The sequence below is a fragment of the Panthera uncia genome, chromosome B1 (genome assembly GCF_023721935.1).
Source record: "Panthera uncia isolate 11264 chromosome B1, Puncia_PCG_1.0, whole genome shotgun sequence".
NCBI lineage: Eukaryota > Metazoa > Chordata > Mammalia > Carnivora > Felidae > Panthera > Panthera uncia.
In genome coordinates, this window is record NC_064811.1 from 121,580,759 (window position 1) to 121,600,590 (window position 19,832).

Here is a 19,832-nt window from a genome sequence, read left to right on the forward strand (position 1 = left end):
GGAAAGATTAAGCTTGGTTCCTTTAGTCTGATAGATGCTGAATATTCCCATATGAAAGATACATGTATAATACCATCCTGTTTCATAAAGCATATATTCTCAGAAGGAAAGTTAAGCTGAGAAAGCATGAAGATCTACAATTAATGCAATACAGTTAATCATATTTCACCAACAAGCAAACAACTTAAAATAACAGATTACCTCCTGTCACTTAAATAGGTCCTTTTAGCATAAATATAGACAACAAACTGATGGCTGCCAGAAGGGAAGGTGATAGGATGGGGAAAATGGGTGAAGGGGAATGAGAGGTACAGGCTTCCAGTTATGGAATGAATAAGTCACAGGGTTGAAAAGCACAGCACAGGGAATATAGACAGTGGTATCATAATAAAGTTGTATGATGACAGATAGCAGCTACATTGGTGGTGAGCACAGCATAACATATAGACTTGTCCAGCCACTATGTTGTACACCTGAAATTAATGTAACATTGTGTGTCAACTATACTGTAATTTAAAAATTGATAAATAATTCAAATATACACGTCCTTTTCTTTTTCTTCCCCAAAGTATTTTCATCTAAAACAACTCTGTCACCTGATACTAATATTACAGTGTGTGCTAACTGGAATTTAAATAAAAACTTGGAGAAAAAAATAAATAGATACAGATAGATATGTATAAATAGATACAGATTTATTGTAGATAAATACATAGACCAATCAGCCCTATTTATACACAATCAATTAAAAAGCTAAAAAAGAGAATACCCAAGATCACAGAGCTGGTTAAGGACAAGGCCAAGGGAAGGAGCTAAGTCTTCTCACATCCAACTTATTGATATTTTTGAAACTCCATGGCTTAACAAATTATTGGGAGCAAGTATCCTATTTCCAGTAGCAACAACTTCGTAAGTATATACAAATACATGAGTAACCGGAATGTAGTCAATGCACAGTAAGCCACAGAATGTGAAAAATGTACACACCCACAATCTGGAAATAAAGGTAAAAATAATCAAATTTTTTATAATAAGACAAATACAAATATTAATCAAATTAGATTAGCTAACAAAGAACTTGTGCGTTGTTTAAACTAGTGTTTCCTCAAGATCACTAATAAACCCAGGGTATTTCCCGAGAAAGTTTGATAATTAAAATGTAATTAATTCAAATAAACCAAATTGCTGAAAAATGTTTTATGTTGGTCCTAATATATGCAGACATTCTGATACTGAAAAAAGAATTAGATAACAGATTTTCAATGCTTATGTAGAACTGTTCAAGGGAGACATGGTACCTGATTGTTCTTGTGGTTGGTTGGTTTGTTGACTTGGAACAGAACCAGGGTGGTTTTCCAGACTTTAGAGAAATATCCTGCAAATCTGTTCAACCCCCTTTATCTGGTTCTAAATTCCCAAAGCAGGGCAGCTGGGTGGCTCAGTCCGTTAAGCAACTGACTCTTGGTTTCGACCCAGGTCATGATCTCATGGTTTGTGAGTTCGAGCCCCACATCAGGCTCCACTCTGACAGCATGAAGCCACCTTGGGATTCTCTGTCTCACTCTCTCTTTGCCCCTCCCCAACTTTTTCTCTCTGTCTCTCTCAAAATAAATAAATACACTTAAAAAAATTGTTTTAATAAAAAATAAATTCCCAAAGCAATCTTTCTACTACTACTATGTTTCCCCATTCCTTTTCATTCCCAGAAGGGGTAATCTTAAATATCTGACTAATATTCCTGGTTATGGTAAGAAACATTTATATAAAAATATTGAATACCTATAATATAAACTAATACAAAGTAATAAACTGGGATTATACAGTTTATTAAATTTATTTACACACTCACCATCTTATAAATTTAAACACTAGCCATCTTATATTGCAATTTACTGTTTATGTTTTATATCACTTACTCAACTGAAAATTCTATGAAGGTACTATATATATAACAAGCTATAGCAAGCACTCAACATATATATTTTTAATGAATGAGTGAAGTGAGTGAATAAGTAAACTCAGGCGATCAAATTCTTGAGAAAGCAATGATAACTAGGTGACCCCATCAGTGGCAAAATCATCATCATCTACAATGATGAGGCCGGTGCTTGATATCCTCCTGAACAATTTATGAGTACTTCTACATACGATTTCATAAGATCCTTGTACGCAATCCCATGAAATAAAGATGCAAATACTCCTCAGATGAGGAAACCAAGGCTCACAGAGAGAGGTCCCGGGCTTACCTGGTGACCACTTAGGCCACTAGGTGAATAATGGTAACAACTGCTTTGATTCCTGGACAAGTGCATCCTTTGCTAAAGGTCAGATGGCTTAGCAACACAGGGGGTGATGTTGCGCCACAGCGTGTTGAGCTGGTGTTGCTTAAACACTTCTCACCAAAGATCAAGACTGGTCCTTATGTCTGAGGCAGAGACAGACTGAAAGGTGGGGTTCAAAAGACTTCAGCCATGGAGAGAAGCACCCAGTTACAGGAATCCAGCAATGCTAAATAAGGTGTTCCAAGATCAGATCCCTGGAAGACATTCCCATTAGGATGGAAAAGGAGCTAGACAAGGAGAAAAGGGATGATGAGAGACAGAGGAAGAGAAATAGGAAAGAAGAGCGTCAGGGAAGCAAAAGGAAGAGGCAAGCAGCCATGGTGTCAAAGGCTAGTTAAGTCATGGCGGACAAAAACTGAGAATTGGCCACTGAATATGGTGAACACAAATCACTGCCAACCATTAAGGAAACGCTTTTGTTTAGAGTGGGAGAATGGAAGACAATTTGAGAGGCATTAAGGGGTTAAAGGGGAGAATTCTAAGTTACACACAAACAAAATTCTGGAGAAATCTAGGCATGTTTCAAACAAGTTTTATAGCAGCTTAAAACAAACACAGCCAACTCTTTGCAGGGCTTCTAAGAATACCAACCTCACCCAGAAGATGAGACCAATGTTAAAAGGTATATACGGAAGAAGAGTAGTTAACATACAATTTCTCGCTGCTGCTGCTGCTGCTGCTGTTGCTATCCTATTCTTTAATCTGTCAGAGAGGAAGAATGGTCACCATTTCCCAGAGAGCACAGGAGGCTGCAGGGAAATAAGTGCCCATAAGCCAGCTTGCAAGAGGGCTCAACACAGAAAGCCTTTTTCAGATATGACATTTCTCCAGGAGGCCATTAAACTTCCACTGCAAGCAAAAGCAGTAGCGGACCCCATTTAACAGAAGAGAAAGGCAAGGCACAGAAAAGCTGAGTGATTGCTGAAGCTGAGACAGTGACTGACAGGTCAGATTTCCTTCTCACTTCAAGTTGGCTCTCTGCTGATCAGATCTACTCTAAATGCCTTTATAAATGTTTCAATGAATCTTATCTTCATGCATTGGATTAGCAAGATCAACTCCCCACTGATAATGCAAAATAACCCTGAAATGTTTCATGCCTGACTGATAAGCCAGAAATTGAACTTTCTGTCTCCATTTGGACTGTGATGATCTTGATCTTTCACCTCTAGCAAAAATCTTCTCATAGCTATAATTTTAAAGTTAGTAATGAGTGCTTCATTTGCTTTCCAAGCAGACAGAAAACCTTTTTTAAATACACTCAGACTGCCATGACCTTCGTCTATGACTTAAAGAGTTCACCACACGTAATAATTTTCTTTGCTCAGGAGACATTCTTAAGTTTTCTTTGAAGAGATTTGGGCAATAGCCCCATTGATGAAATTAAACACACACACACACACACACACACACACACACACACACACACACACATACCTTTTAACTTAATTACCTCTCTACTATACCTGAAATCAAAACTTTTCTTTAAAATGTGTTTGGAATGCTACATGGCTACCAAGGAGTTCTAAAATCCCTCAACCTACTAGTTAAAATATAATAAAAATGCCAACTAAATATGTTTACATTAAAAGGAGCATACTGCCTTAACCGTAGACTAGGCAAGGAACAGCCTACTGCCTAGAAGAAGCAAACACAGTCCAGATTCCTAAACTGAAGTTCTGGCTGTCCTACATAGGTGCGTGGGGCTCAGTTCACTTGGGGTGCATTTTAAGCTTTTTCTACACTAAAAAAGGAAAACAATAATCTGATAAAGTGAGCCAATACAAAGCCATTTTACTGTTTCACCTATTTTTGTGAGGTTTATAACATGAAATAAAGGTTTTGAATAGTGTGATATCACACTAAATGTAGGCTTTTGAAAGCAGGCCTCATTCTCCTTTTTACTCCCAGTGTCTACATAAAGTGAGTGTGGTAGCTAAAGGGTATGTCTCTCCATTGGATGGGTGCCCCGTAATGTGGGTCGAGATCCGGTAGAAGCCAGTGGCGCCAGAAGTGGAAGAATCCACCTGAGGCAGGACAAAGGAGATAGTCTATTGACTACACCACAAGGGAGTGGCAAGCAGGACAGCAAAGGAGAGGCTGTCTGCAAAGAGGCAGTGGGAGGGGGCTGCTTTTATGGAGGGAAGGTGAGGAGGTATGGCGACACAAAATTTTCACTTTTTTGGTAACTGTGCCTAGTTGTCAGTAGCCCATTGGTCAACTAGGGCCTATGGATATTTCAGGGTGGGTCGCCTGATGGGCCTGTCTGTATTCAGCCAGGTGGTCACCATGGCCCTTTGTGCATTCCATTGCTTAAGCCTGTTTGCCTAAAAGCGGCCTCCATAGTAGGGGCTTAACTTCTGGTTGAGTACTATACTCTATTTCTTTTTTTTTTTAATGTTTATTTATTTTTGAGAGACACCGAGTAGGGGCAGGGCAGGGGCAGAGAGAGAGGGAGACACAGAACCTGAAGCAAGATCCAGGTTCCAAGCTGTCAGCACAGAGCCTGAGGTGGGGCTCGAACTCACAAACTGCGAGATCATTACCTGAGCCAAACTCAGACACTTAACTGACTGAGCCACCCAGGCACCCCTAATCCATAATTTTTAAAAGAAGAATCCTGAGACCATCTACCACACATTCTAGTTGAACAGGTCCTAAGGTGGAGACAAGGATATTTTTTTTTCTCCTAATCATCCACCCATAATGTTGGTATGGGTGATCTATGGAATTCACTTTGAGAAACAAAATAAATAAATAAATAAACCAACATAAATAACATACATATAATCAGCACACTGCTTTTAGTGGTGAAGGTTCCTTATTTTCATAATTCAAATTACCAGGCTTAGCCTTAAACACAATTAAGATAGAGTTTAGCATAAAATACACTCAGATCTGACAGGAAACTCCTTCCTACCCTGCCCTGATTTTTATTTATTATGATTCTTAATGCTCTCCTTTTCTTTTTATTTTTTCTTTCAGGTATTTGAAGGCAGAAACCCTTAATTATATTTCTCTCCTACTTGGTTTAATGTTCAAACTCACAAAACTTCACAAAGTTATATACAGCTTTGCAACTTTACTCAGAAATTAAGACCTAATATTTACTTCACATTTTGAGGCATGGGTGATTAGCTGAATCATTCCTTTTCTCAGCTTGCAATCATTCCTTTTCTCAGGAAAACAGTGTAACTATTCCCAAATTCTACCTTTCTAGCTTTTTTCATTAAACACCAGCATAAGTGATAGGGAATTGAAATACCTCTGTAACAACAGCATGAAAACTACATAACTCTATCTCTTCAAACTTGGAAAAATAATGTGCCAGTTTCTTAAAGAAGAAACTTCTTTCATAATCCCTTCCATAGTTACTATGAGGCAGAATCTCCTTGAATTTAAATACAATGATTTCTTTAGCCAGTCCCATAAGGTTTTAAACATTTATAAAGCTTTGGGGGAAAAAATTGTATTTTTTACCATAGAACTTTACATTTGGAATAGAAATTTATTTATTTACTTATTTTAAAGTTTATTTATTTATTTTGAGAAAGAGAGAGTACGGGCAGGGTCAGAGAGGGAGGGAGAAAGAAGAGAATCTCAAGCAGACTCTGCATTTTCAGCACAGAGCCTGAGGCGGGACTGGATCTCACAGACCCTGAGATCATGACCTGAACCAAAAAAAAGAAAGCAAGAGTTGGAGACTTAACAGAGGATCCACCCAGGCACCCCTGGAACAGAAATTTAAACCAAACAAATGTATACAGCGTTAAACAAAGAATAAATGTTTATCTCACGTCTCCCATGTTAGAACAAAATAGAAAACATGTTGATCTATCACTTTCTTACACTTGGCAATGAAATTAGGGTCCATCAGGTCTTATTACTCTTTCTAGTACTTAAAAAAGGAAATGAAAGTGCATGTGCGTGCACACACACACACACACACACACACACACACAAAACCACATAACCACCAATCAGACCATTTCAACAGCACACCTTATAATCTTGCAGTTTTGAAAAGTTGCATTTAAAACTTTTATATGAATAAAATGAATGAATAAATGATGAATGAATAAATGAATGATCACAAAAAAGAATTTAGCTATGTTTCTAATATTTAAATGAAAGTAGTTTAAAATTTAAAAGCCACAAAATAAGACTGTGAGTCAGCTATGCCCTTAAATAGTCTCATTTTAATACCTAAAGGATATGCTAGCATTTCAGCATATAAGCATTGTTGTGCACATATGCTGACTTCCTTCTGCTGCTAAAACTTATTATAAACTCCAGTTGGCTCACTGAAACAACAATCTAACTTATAAAAACAGATACTTTTTTTTAACTTTAACAAGAAGTAACAAGACTATTTCTTGCCAAAGTGCAAGCTGTGAGTTTAAGGAATGTGCTAACTTTCAATTCATGACAAAACCTTTTGGTAATCAACAGTTTTATGGAAAAAGCATTTAAAATGAAAGGTGTATAATAAGTAACAGAAAAAACTTCCTCCTAAGTTATATAACAACTTCACAAAATAAAAATAAAATCATTCCAAATGACACTACTATATCTGCATTCATCCCCAAAATCATTAAATACAAATATGCTACACAATCTCACATTTCCTTTAATACACCAGAACATATGCTACACGTGTATATTTATATTAAAGATGAACATATAAATATATGAGAGCATAAACTAAATGTAAACAAGTTTAACAACACAAAATCTGGAAGGAAAAAAGTTTTCTTATATGTTATAAACACTGCAGAGAATAGTCAGTTTTAAAGGACAGTGCAACATGGAAATGTGCCCAGCAATTTTCCTACCACATTGAAATCCACAAGGGTATATAAAGCTGCTGCGTACAAGGCAAAGCAGAGAATCATAGAGAAGTAGAATCAAAACCTTTACCTGATGGAACCTGATAGTGGATTCTGCTTTTGGACCTGTTCTTTTTCTATTTTTTTTTTAATTTTTTTTAATGTTTATTTTTATTTTTGAGAGAGAAAGAGAGACAGAGCGTGAGAGGGGGAGGGGCAGAGAGAGAAGGAGGCACAGAATCTGAAGCAGGTTCCAGACTGAACTGTCAGCATAGAGCCTGATGTGGGGCTCGAACTCTGGAACAGTGAGATCATGACCTGAGCCGAAGTCGGACACTTACCCAGACTGAGCCACCCTGGCGCCCCTGGACCTTTTCATTTACATGGACCAATAAATTCACTTTCCACCCTTAGATTAGATTTTTCCCAATACATTATACAAAAGATTAATCTTCCTTTACATTTCCTTCAGCTAAATCTTATATTCGGTTACCTTTTTTTTTTTTTAATTTTTTTTAACATTTATTTATTTTTGAGACAGAGAGAGACAGAGCATGAACGGGGGAGGGGCAGAGAGAGAGGGAGACACAGAATCGGAAGCAGGCTCCAGGCTCTGAGCCATAAGCCCAGAGCCCGACGCGGGGCTCGAACTCATGGACCCTGAGATCGTGACCTGAGCTGAAGTCGGACGCTTAACCGACTGAGCCACCCAGGCGCCCCATATTCAGTTACCTTTTAACATTACTTTAGAAAAACATTAAACTTAAAATCATCTAATACCTTTCCTCGCAGATCAGTTTCTTCCACAATCTGATGTAAATATTGAAAAAGTCCACTCATTTCATATCAGAAGATACGATCCAACTGGACTTTGCAAGCTCAATTTTCAATACCTATGAAAACTTGTAACTTACTCCCAGGACTACAAAAATGCTTGATAATGATAAAGGTGTACAATATAATCATTTACGTACTAGACCAATGACATTAGAAAACAAAGGAGATATCTATAAATTCAACATTATTAACATGCAACATTAATGTAAATCATTTAAATATCTACTGGGGAATGAACATGTATATACAATCTCTAATGCTATATGTTAATGTCAACAAAATGAGTGGACTTTGAACTTCTGCCAACAGTCATCTGAGAACAAAAGGGTTTTTTAGTTTAAAAGCTCTTAAGTGGGGGCGCCTGGGTGGCTCCGTCGGTTAAGCGTCCAACTTCGGCTCAGGTCATGATCTCACGGTCCGTGGGTTCGAGCCCCGCGTCGGGCTCTGTGCCGACAGCTCAGAGCCTGGAGCCTGTTTCAGATTCTGTGTCTCCCTCTCTCTGTGACCCTCCCCCATTCATGCTCTGTCTCTCTCTGTCTCAAAAATAAATAAACGTTAAAAAAAAAATAAAATAAAATAAAATAAAATCTCTTAAGGGAATCACATCAGAAAGAAAGACATAAATGACGACTTTGAGCCAGTTAACACTAGGTCCTGAAAAGACCCTCCTCTCAAATTCTTTCAAAGCAATAGAAAGAGAATCACAGCAAGCACTAATCCAAGACTCCTGTAACTCCTCTAGCTCAGTAATGATGTGGAAACTAAAAAGAACTTCCCAGCATAATGAAACGCTGGTTAAATCCAACTCTCTGTCAATTCCATTCCTGGACCAAGAAACTAAATGCAGATAAGAGAAACACGTAACGATGAAGTCTGGCTTCATTTTAAATGCATGACCATGGGTCTCAGATCCTTAGTGCTTCCAGCAATGCTACCATATTCTCCAGTTAATTCACTCTCTTCACCCTGATGGCATTTGCACACTGTCTCCTCTTATCTCAAACATTAATACCACCTACTCCATCATCAGTCTCAGCTGCTGAGAAAAAAAAAAAAAAAAAAAAATGAAAACCAGAAGAGAACTGAGAAAATCAGAAGAGCCCTAAGGAATGAGAAGTCATCAGGACTCCCAAGTGCACCCTTTCTACCCATCTTCATGGATCTCTAACCACACACTCTTATTATGAATAAATGATCCAAGTTCCACTGAAGCTCATGCAACCTGATACCATTCTCTTCCATTTGATCCAATAAATTACTCCAGCACTCCCTTAAATCAACAGCTTCCTCTCAACTATATAATCCCCACCATGATAGAAACACACTGTCACTTCTGTATTTACAAAAATCTTGACCTCATATTCCTCTTTAAATATAGCTTCATTTCCCTCTTCCCTTTTATAGCAAAGGACCTCAAAAGTGTTGCGTATACCTTCTGTCTCCTTTCTTCCTATTTTTTCTTGAGCCCATTCCAAACAAGCTTTTGCCCTTACACTCCAACAAAACCACTCTGGTTGAAGTTACCAATAACCTCCATGTAGCTTAATTCAATGGACAATTCTCAGAATTCATTGTACACAAACTTATATCAGCAGATTTTGACAGAGCTGATCATACCTTCCTCCTTCAAACATTTTTTTTCACCTGGCTTCCAGGATACTCCCTATTTTTCCTTCTGTCTAATCTGTTGCCTTTCTCTGTTCCCTCTGCTGGTAACTCCTCATTCTAACCACTTAATGTTGGAGGGTCCCAGTGCTCAGTACTTGAACTTCATCTCTTTTCTAACTATGCTCTCTCTGCATACAATCTCATCCATCTTTGTTTTAAATATGATTTAATAAAGAAACAATAGAAAAGATCAATGAAACCAGGAGTCAGTTCTTTGAAAAGATTAACAGAACTGATAAATCTCTAGCAAGACTCATTGAAAAAAAAGAGAGAGAGATGACCCAAATAAAGAAAATTACTAATGAAAGAGGAGAAATAACAGCCAACACCACAGAAATACAAACAATTGTAACAGAAAACCTATATGCCAACAAACTGGACAACTTAGAAGAAACGGATAAATTCACAGAAACATATAACCTACCAAAACTAAAGGAGGAAGAAATAGAAAATTTGAACAAACCAATTGCTACCAATAAAATTGAATCAGTGATCAAAAAAATCTCAAAAAACAAAAGTCCAGGACCAGACAGCTTCACAGGAAAATTCTACCAAACATTTAAAGAGAGTTAATACCTATTCTTCTCAAACTATTTCAAAAAATACAAGAGGAAGGAATACTTCCAAATCCATTCTGAGGCCAGTATCACCCTGATACCAAAACCAGATAAAGACACCACCAAAAAAAAAGAACCATAGGCCAATACCTTCATGAATATAGATGCAAAAATCTTCAACAAAATATTAGCAAACTGAATCCAACAGTATATTTTAAAAAATCATATACCATGATCAAGTGGGATTTATTTCCAGGACAGAATGGTGGTTGTCAGAAATGCAGAAAAAGCATCTGACATCCACTCATGATAAAAACCCTCAGCAACCCCACCCTTTCACCTCCTCAGTCAAAAGTCTTAGAGTCATTCATGACCCCCCCTCTCTCATATCCCACATTCAATTCATCAGCATATCCTGTGCCTCCAAAATACATCCAGAATCCAACCACCTTTACTGCCTTCATTACCATCCTGCTCTTCAAAAGACACTGGTAAGAAAATGAAGACAAGCTACAGACTGGTAGAAAATATTTACAAAGCATATATCTATGAAGGACTTGTATCCAGAATATATAAAGCTCACAAAGCAAGCTTTTCATAAGAAAACAAACCACCTCCGTTTAAAACAAAGAAAAAAAGGCAAAAGATTTTACACTTCACCAAAGAAGACATGTATAGCAAGTAAACACATGAAAAATATTAATGCTCAACATTATTAGTAGCTGGGAAATGTAAATTAAATTAAAACCACAATGAGGGGCGCCTGGGTGGCGCAGTCGGTTAAGCGTCCGACTTCAGCCAGGTCACGATCTCGCGGTCCGTGAGTTCGAGCCCCGCATCAGGCTCTGGGCTGATGGCTCGGAGCCTGGAGCCTGTTTCCGATTCTGTGTCTCCCTCTCTCTGACCCTCCCCCGTTCATGCTCTGTCTCTCTCTGTCCCAAAAATAAAAAAAAATTAAAAAAAAAAAACGTTGAAAAAAAAAACCACAATGAGATACCACTAGATACATATTAGAATGACTAAAATTATAAAGACTGACAATGCCAAGTGCTGACGAGATGTGGAGCACTGGAACTCTCAGACACTGCTGGCTGAGATGTAAAATGGTAAAACCACTTGGGAAGATAGTTTGGCAATTTCTGAAAAAGTTCAACATACACTGCGGTCCAAGAAGAGTGCTTGTATATTGACAGATGGTCCACCTCACAAGCTATTTATCGATGATTTATAACTATATGTTGGTAATTCTTGCCTTGGTTGAAAGATGCTAAAACATACACCGCCAGATGATCCCAACATTCCATTCGTAAGTATACCCAAGAGAAATGAAAGTGCACATTCACTTAAAGTTTTGTACACACTGTTCATAGCCCCAAAGTGGGAAATGCCCAAATGTCCACCCACAGGTAAATGGATAAACAAACTATAGTATATCCATAAAAAAATAATAATATTCAGCAATAAAAGGACTGAACTATTGATACATAGAGTATAGATGACTCTCAAAATAATCATGCTGAATAAAGGAAACCAGAAAAGAAAAAGGTGTACACACTGTATAACTCCAGTGTATAAAAGTCTAGAAGATGCAAACTAATCTACAGGGACAAGAAACGGATCAGTGGTTGCCTAAGGAAGAGGAGCACTAAGAAGGGCAGGAGGGAGGGATTACCAAGGGACACAGGAGAGTTTTGAGGGTGATGGATACATTCATTATCTTGATTGTGGTCATGGTACCACAGGTGTACACAGACATCAAAATATTAAGTTGTTTAGATGTATGCAGTTTATTGTAATATCCACAATAGCCCAATAAACCTATTTTTAAAAAGAATATAGCAGGCACTTAATACACTTAATAAATATTTTCAGAATAAATAAAGCAGATGAAAATAAAAACAAATGCTAAGAAAGCGAAATCTTAAGAATGAATTGAAGTAGAAATATATATATTTTTTTGAAGTAGGAATCCCTTATATTCTCCCTCATTCAATAGTATTCTTTGCTAAATGAGAAATTGGAAGTGGAAAAGGAGGAATAAGCTACCACCAAGTCCTTCAGTATGAAGTTGTGGTACCTTTCAGCCAAGAGGAGCCACCTCTGTGTAGCCCCTGAAATGGATGACTGCTGTCCCAAAACGCAAGCACTCCGCCCCAGTCCCCCAGCACTTGCATAATCTCTTTGAACTCACCTTAGAAACCCTGCCTCATTTCTCCTTTTTACATCGCCTTCACTTGCCATTAAATGTATATGGACCCAGGGCCCCTGGGTGGCTCAGTCGGTTAAGCATCCGACTTGGGCTCAGGTCATGATCTCACAGTTTGTGAGTTTGAGCCCCGTGTCGGGCTCTGTGCTGACAGCTCAGAGCCTGGAGCCTGCTTCGGATTCTGTGTCTCCCCTTCTCCCTGCCCCTCCCACACTCATGCTCTGTCTCTGTCTCTCAATAATAAATAAACATTAAAAATAAATTTTTAAAAAATGTATATGGACTCTTTTTCCACAAATGTAGTTTGCTACAATTTTTTTAAATGTTTATTTATTTATTTTTGAGAGAGAAAGAGCACAATCAGGGGAAGAGCAGAAAGAGAGGGAGACACAGAATCCAAAGCAGGCTCCAGGCTCTGAACTATCAGCACAGAGCCTGATGTGGGGCTTGAACTCACAAACTGTGAGACCATGACGTGAGCCAAAGTCAGACACGTAACCGACTGAGCCACCCAGGCACCCCAGCTACAAACTTTTTAAGAACTAAGGAATGGCCATAGAGCTGTTGTTGGCTCATTAGTCTTAGATGAAAAGTACCTTTCCTTGGATTGCTTCTTTTGTCTCCCAATTTCTCACCGACGTAGAAAACTCACTATCTCTATTTCATTCATCTCCCTTGCTCTTCTCTTTGAAATCCTCACTTTCACTCATCATCATTAATTTTAGCACCATCCTAATTTATGAATCTACCTACACTTCTTTCATAAGCTGCTATAGTTATGCATTCTCTGTGATATGACTTCTTCATTATAAAATTTAAAAATAAAATAAAATATGAAACAAAAGCGCAGCATTTAGCCCTATGACTCACCTCATTTCCACCAACTGCCTTGGTTAAAATCACTGCAGAAGACACAGGGGGAGGCATGCAGCCTACTGTCTGCAAGCTGGAAAATCAAAGAAAATGCAATTATCAGTAGGGTTTTTTTTTTTTTTTCAATTATAAACAGCAATGCTCAAACTTTCAGCTCATAAAAAAACATATTCGCAATCATGTGCTTCTTGAATTCAAACAGTAGTAAATTCTAGTACCTATTCTAAATTTAGTTTTTACTAAATTATGAGTCCACTTCCCAGATCATGACAAGAAATCTATTCTCTTAGTTTAGAATAGAAAACACATTGTAAAACTAGGAGTAGTAAATCTAAATACCAAAGATATAAAACATACTTACCATCTAAAGGATGGATATACATCCCAGATGGATAGAATATACATTCTAGACATGGTGAGCAGCAGCTCACTAAAAGTAGAAAGTTCATACAGGGAGGGAATAGAGGACACGGAACGCCTGACTTAAACATATTTTAAGTCCAGATTACAGATATTTCTACTCCCTTTGGTAAGAATTTATCATCTAAGCTTCATGCAATGAATTTATATTACCTCTGAAATAAGAAAAAAAGAAAAAGTTTTAATTTATTTTGACTGAAAACACAAGAACACACATTTTTCATAGAATTTCCAGCTCAATTCATATCTTTTAAGGTCTATTTTCCCAAGTGATGCTTAAGTGGTCTTTCCTATTATCGATTCCCAGTCTCTGAGCCTTCCTTATGACCATCACTATTATTATCACTGATACTTACCAAGCATTTACCATTTGTAGTAGATACTACTCTAGACACTTTTCTCATTGATTCCTTGCAGGTATTTAACATAAATTCTCTTAGTGGGGGCCTCAACTCATTCTCTCTTTACTCACCTAGATTCAGACTTATGCCCCTTCTACTAGTAAAAGTGGTAACCTTAAAAAGTAACAGGTGATCTCTTACTCACCAAATACAGTATCCTCTTCCCCATATTCATTCTCGTTCCCTTCTTGCTTTTCAAAATATTCTATTCTTTTGGTTGCCATAGTACTTCATCCTTCTAACTTATCTCCTTTCTTTTAAACCAGCCCCTTCTGACTTTTTGCTGACTCTCTTGCATTCTTTTCAATCTTATTTTCAAATCTGAATCTATATGAATATATACAATTTTACATTTCTAGCCCTAACCACCATTCCCCAAATTGTTGCTGCCTGTGACTGCCACCTCTAACTGAACATGTCTAATAGTTTCTAAAACGTCAATTTCATCTCTGAATTTACTTATTTCTGTCAATGGGATAGTTCGTTGTTGTTGTTGTTGTTGTTGTTGTTGTTCCTAATGATCCAATGTGAAACTTTGGAGTTACATGTGGCTCCACCTGCTTCTCATCAATCAATATATTACCACAACCAACTTTCCATTCTTTTCCATGACTATTGCCATCATCCCCCTTCAGATGGTTTTTTCCCCAATTTTGGATTTTTGCAAATGCCTACTGAATGTTCTCTCTACCTCCACTCTTTCCCTTTTACATAGCAAGGTAAAGAGGACGTGTTCAAAATATTTATTGCAATGACTGAAACATGGCCCTGAGGTAAGAGTCTGCAGCTCCCTCAAGTTAGCAACATACTGTGTACTCTCAAACTAGGGTGGGGAACGCAGAAAAAGTGAGCTAGGAAAAGCTTTCTATAAGGGAGTTAGGCTAAGTGTAAACTCCTTTAAGCTCAATATCATGAGGTGATAATTGTATCTTAGCTTCCTGAGACTGCAAGCCCAACTCTAATAACACCCAGTATGATGCCATTAGATTAATCTTTCTTACTGACCATGTTTTAGTACATTATTCTCTTGTTTAGTGCATTTCAGAACTTCCCATCATCTACAGATGCAGCCCAAACTCCTCTGCCCAGTAATTCAGACCTTCTGTAACGTGGCTGTAAGGAAATTTTTTATTCTTGTCTCCCACTATGTTTTATTTTTGAATTCTCTACTTTAGGAATTCACAACCTTTGCTGAACCTCTTACCTTTTAACCTATTACATTACTTATCTAACAAATCATATGCTGCCCCACTGTGGTTGATTACTATTTTATATCTCTCACATACCCGACTACCCTGGACATTCCCTGAATACAAGGAAAATGAGTTAATATCTTCCTATTCCTTGAGTGCCCTTTTCATGGGAAACACTCAGTAACTATTGGTTCTTAATATGCATCATAAAAAAAAATTTTTAAGATATGCATCATACTTTGCTGCTCTAAAATGATGTCATGATACTTATGTGGCACTTTATGCTTTTCACTGAAAATTTTATGTTCATTCTCTCAAACTCAATCTGGCCAAGACAGCGGTCTTGATTTCCCCTTCTTATACTACTCTGTTTCTCCTCAGCTAAGTAAATGATGCCACCAATTACCCAGTGGCTCACACCCAAAACCCAGAAGTCATCCTTGATTCCTCCCTGTCCTTCTCTCTCTACATTCTATCCACCCAGAGGTTCTGAGAGCTCTAATTTACAATACACTCTCCAATGTCCGTTTCTCTCTACCGCACTGCTACCTTACCAGACTAGCCTCCAAACTGGTCTCCTACCTTTCTCTCAGCCCCTCTGCTATCTATTCTCTATGCAGCAGCCAGAGCACTACTTTGAAAATATAAATCAGACCACGATACACCCTCATTTAAATCCCACCGGGAGCTTCCTGCTGCATGCAGAAAAATACTTGAATGCTTTCACCAAGGACCTGTAAGGCTCTGTGGGACCTGACTCCTGCTTACCTTACCAACTCCAAGTCCTATTATTCTTCCTCTGTATCTCCAGGATCTGGCCATCCTCGTCATTTTCCGGACCCTAGAACATACCAGGCTTGTTCCTGCCTTAGAGCCTTTGCACATTCTACTTTCTTTGCCTAAAACATTCTGCCCCTGAGAACTCTGCCATCTAAATTCATCACTGGCCTACCTACCCAACCACTTTTAACTGTATCACACTGTGTTTTACTTCCCATCACTGATCTCTATCTTGGTCATCTACTTACTTGTTTATTGTCAATCAACCTAAGTCTTCCCAATGTGCAAAACTAACTTGCACTTTCCCATTTTTGTTCACTATTCTTTCTCCAACACCTATTATAACACCTGGTACATAGTGGGAACTAAACAAGTGACTTGAATAAATGAATAAGTGATCTCAATTGAGATCCTCAACATTATTATCAAGCAGACAGTAAAAGTATGACTATCCTCACTATTTATAGGCAGGAAAATTGAGGTTCAAGACTATTACATGACTTCTTCAGTTAGGGATGGGGTCAGAAAGCAACCTCCAGACTCCAAGTTCAGTATTTTAACTATTATACCATGCTACTAAATTATAGTTAGTTTTAAACCACTTCAAATAATTTTTTAAATTCATTAAATCCTTTGAATAAACATGATGGCATTTTTATGGAAGAAAAGTGTCTAATAAAAATCTATTGTTAATTCAACTGTCATAGCAAACATAAACAGAACAAGTAAAAAGGTAAATGTTTGCTCCTTATATATTTTTTTCTTTCCTGTACTTCTAAAATACTTATATTCAGCCACTATCTGCCTACGTTTGGTAAGATATAGAATATACAAGTTAAAGTGCCCAAGTGATGGCCTACATTATACACATGCACACATATCTTATATCTTCTAGTCCCTTCCATCTTTCTCCCAACACAGCTCTTTAAAACTTCCAGAACAGTATCCATCCCAGAACCTTAAGATTAAACATTTTAAGATTGTGTTATAATTAAGAGTACACTTACTTTGATGATCACTGGGTAATATATAGAATTGTCAAATCACTGGATGCGTAGGTGGCTCAGTCGTTAAGTGTTCAACTTTTAATTTTGGCTCAGATCATGATTTCACAGTTCATGAGTTCGAGCCCCACAATGGGCTCCATGCTGACAATGTGGAGCCTTTTTGATATCCTCTCTCTCCCTCTCTCTGCCCCTGCCTCTCTCTCTCTCTCTCAAAATAAATAAATAAACTTTAATTGTCAAATCACTATACTGTATACCTAAAACTAATATCACACTGTAGGTTAAAAATACTGAAACTACAATTTTTTTTAATGTTTATTTATTTTTGAGAGAGAGACAGAATGCGAGCAGAGGAGGTGCAGAGAGAGAGGGAGACACGGAATCTGAAGCAGGCTCCAGGCTCTGAGCTGTCACCACAGAGCCCAAGGTGGGGCTCGAGCCCACAAACAGTGAAATCATGACCTAAGCCAAAGTCAGACGCTCAACAGAGTGAGCCACCCAGGCGCCGTGAAATTATAATTTAAAACAATTTACTAATAAAACCCTTAGAAATCAGAAAGAAAAAAAAAAGATTGTGTTATAAAATTCTTTGATGAACCTTCTTGATGAACACTATCATTTTAAAGGATAATAATTTTTAGGGGTACCTGGGTGGTTCAGTTGGCATGACTTAATGAGTTCAAGCCCCGGCTCCAGCACTGTACTGGCAGCATGGAGCCTGCTTGGGATTCTCTCTCTTCCTCTCTCTCTGCCCCTCCCCTATTTGTGCTGTCTCTGTCTCTCTCAAAATAAATAAATAAATAACTTAAAAAAATTTTTCAGGGATAATAATTTTTAAAGTGTTCTTTTTTCCTTATAAGATACCACACATAAGCCCTTTTGTATATAGTTGCCACAGAAACAATAACGTCACTACAGATGCCTCATTAAAAGTGGGCCCTTCAAAATATTTAAACGTACCCTTTCAAAAGCCACTCATTGATGGGTGTGATTGATAAAAGCTGAAGAAAAAGCCATATTGTTGCTGGGAAGAATGCAAGTGTAAAGATCTGGATGAAAAGGTGCAGTTTTATATGCACCAAAGCACTGGTCAGCTCCTGCAAAAATGAAAGACACAAAATAGCAAAGGTAAGAATATTATTTTTCCCAAGAAAGGCTGCTACTAAAATAACATCAAATAAATGAGTTTTTAATTTGGAATTATTTCAGAGCTAAAATTTTTACCTCTAAGCATGATAGACAGACTTGCGGAAAAAAAAGAAGTATTTTTATATAAAATTTCTGAAATATTCTTATTTCTTTGAATATATAATATACCCCAACAATTCAGATTTGTAAAATTCTGGACCAAAACTGAGCTAAGTGCCTGTACAGTAGTATAGACCTGAGGACTGTTGACACTATAAACAAATAGGCATGTAACTACTTAAGGACCTATCTCATTTTAATGAAATGATTAATCTCTAGCAAGGCCTCACTTTGGCAAGATGTTACCAAATCTACACACAAATCATAATTTTTAAAAATGTTTTTCCCAGTAATATTCTATAATTCAAAATGGCTTTTTCCCCAAAATCAACTTTCTGGATTTCCTTGCTAATGCTTACAGAACAGCAGCAATGTGCCATGCTCTGAGCCTGTCACTTTATGTATGTTATCTCTTTTAATCCTCACCACAGCCCCCATTAGATATTATTATCCTATTTTACTGAGGAGGAGACTGAGGCTGAGAGCTACTGAACAATGAGGCTCCTAATCAAACTCATTTCTGGTATGCTAGCAAACCCCTCTCTTCTTCATCATGTCACACTACTGCCCCAGAGGGAAGAAATTCACACTGAACACGACATACCAGGCACGTTCTATGCCTCACAGCTGAAAACAGATAATGAGGTCAACTTTGGGGTTCAAATAGGTACAAATTCAAAGGCCTTTGCATTTGAATTCCTTCGAGCTATGTGGTTATTCCGTTGAAATAAAACAAACTCAGAAAGTAGTGGAAAAAGTAGTACAGTCCTATAAAACATGCAAGAAGCCATTAAAGCACCTCAAAGATGCCAGAGATTCCCCTGTTAGAAACATAGCACTGTAATGCCTACCCTAGTTCAAGTAAGACATTCAAGAGATCCTTGGCCTCAGAGACACTAACCAAAGCTCATCAGTTTAATGGACAGGACTCATTTCCCATGTGAAGACACACAGCAGTGCCAGTGTAGTCACAGAACATCCCAAATGACATCTTTTTTTTTTTTTTAATTTTTATTTTTTAATATATGAAATTTACTGTCAAATTGGTTTCCATACAACACCCAGTGCTCATCCCAAAAGGTGCCCTCCTCAATACCCATCACCCACCCTGCCCTCCCTCCCACCCCCCATCAACCCTCAGTTTGTTCTCAGTCCAAATGACATCTAAGGAATTTCTGGCAAATGGAAAACACCGGGAAGACCAGAAGCCACACCAGGTCCATGGATCAGATCGAAGATTAAAGGAGCCATCCTAATACAGTATCAGAATTTTTAAAGTTCCACCCCAGAGAAAACTTGAGCACCAGCAGTGCCAAGAATTCTCACAGTTCTGAAACCAAATGCCACTGAGATATACTCAGAGGTATTTGATGAATGCCAAATAAATAAGATTCTAATTTTTTAATAGAAACAAAATGATCAGCCAGAATGCAATAACTAAAGCATTTGCATATACTTCAGGTAGGAATAT

General features: G+C 37.8%; 1 protein-coding gene across 4 annotated transcripts in view; it reads right to left on the minus strand.

The window, feature by feature from the left end:
• The window catches only part of SLC10A7 (solute carrier family 10 member 7), a 251,551-nt gene that overhangs the window by 217,742 nt on the left and 13,977 nt on the right, over window positions 1-19,832 (minus strand). For 2 of the 4 annotated variants that reach the window (XM_049632259.1, XM_049632258.1), the window contains exons 3-4: window positions 18,074-18,210; window positions 13,310-13,385 (exon numbers count right to left, since the gene is read on the minus strand). In XM_049632259.1, the coding sequence (XP_049488216.1) occupies window positions 13,310-13,385; window positions 18,074-18,210 (213 nt within the window). Of the gene's footprint in view, window positions 1-209; window positions 995-13,309; window positions 13,386-18,073; window positions 18,211-19,832 lie in introns of those variants that run through there. The other 2 variants (XM_049632261.1, XM_049632262.1) reach the window with 2 other exon arrangements.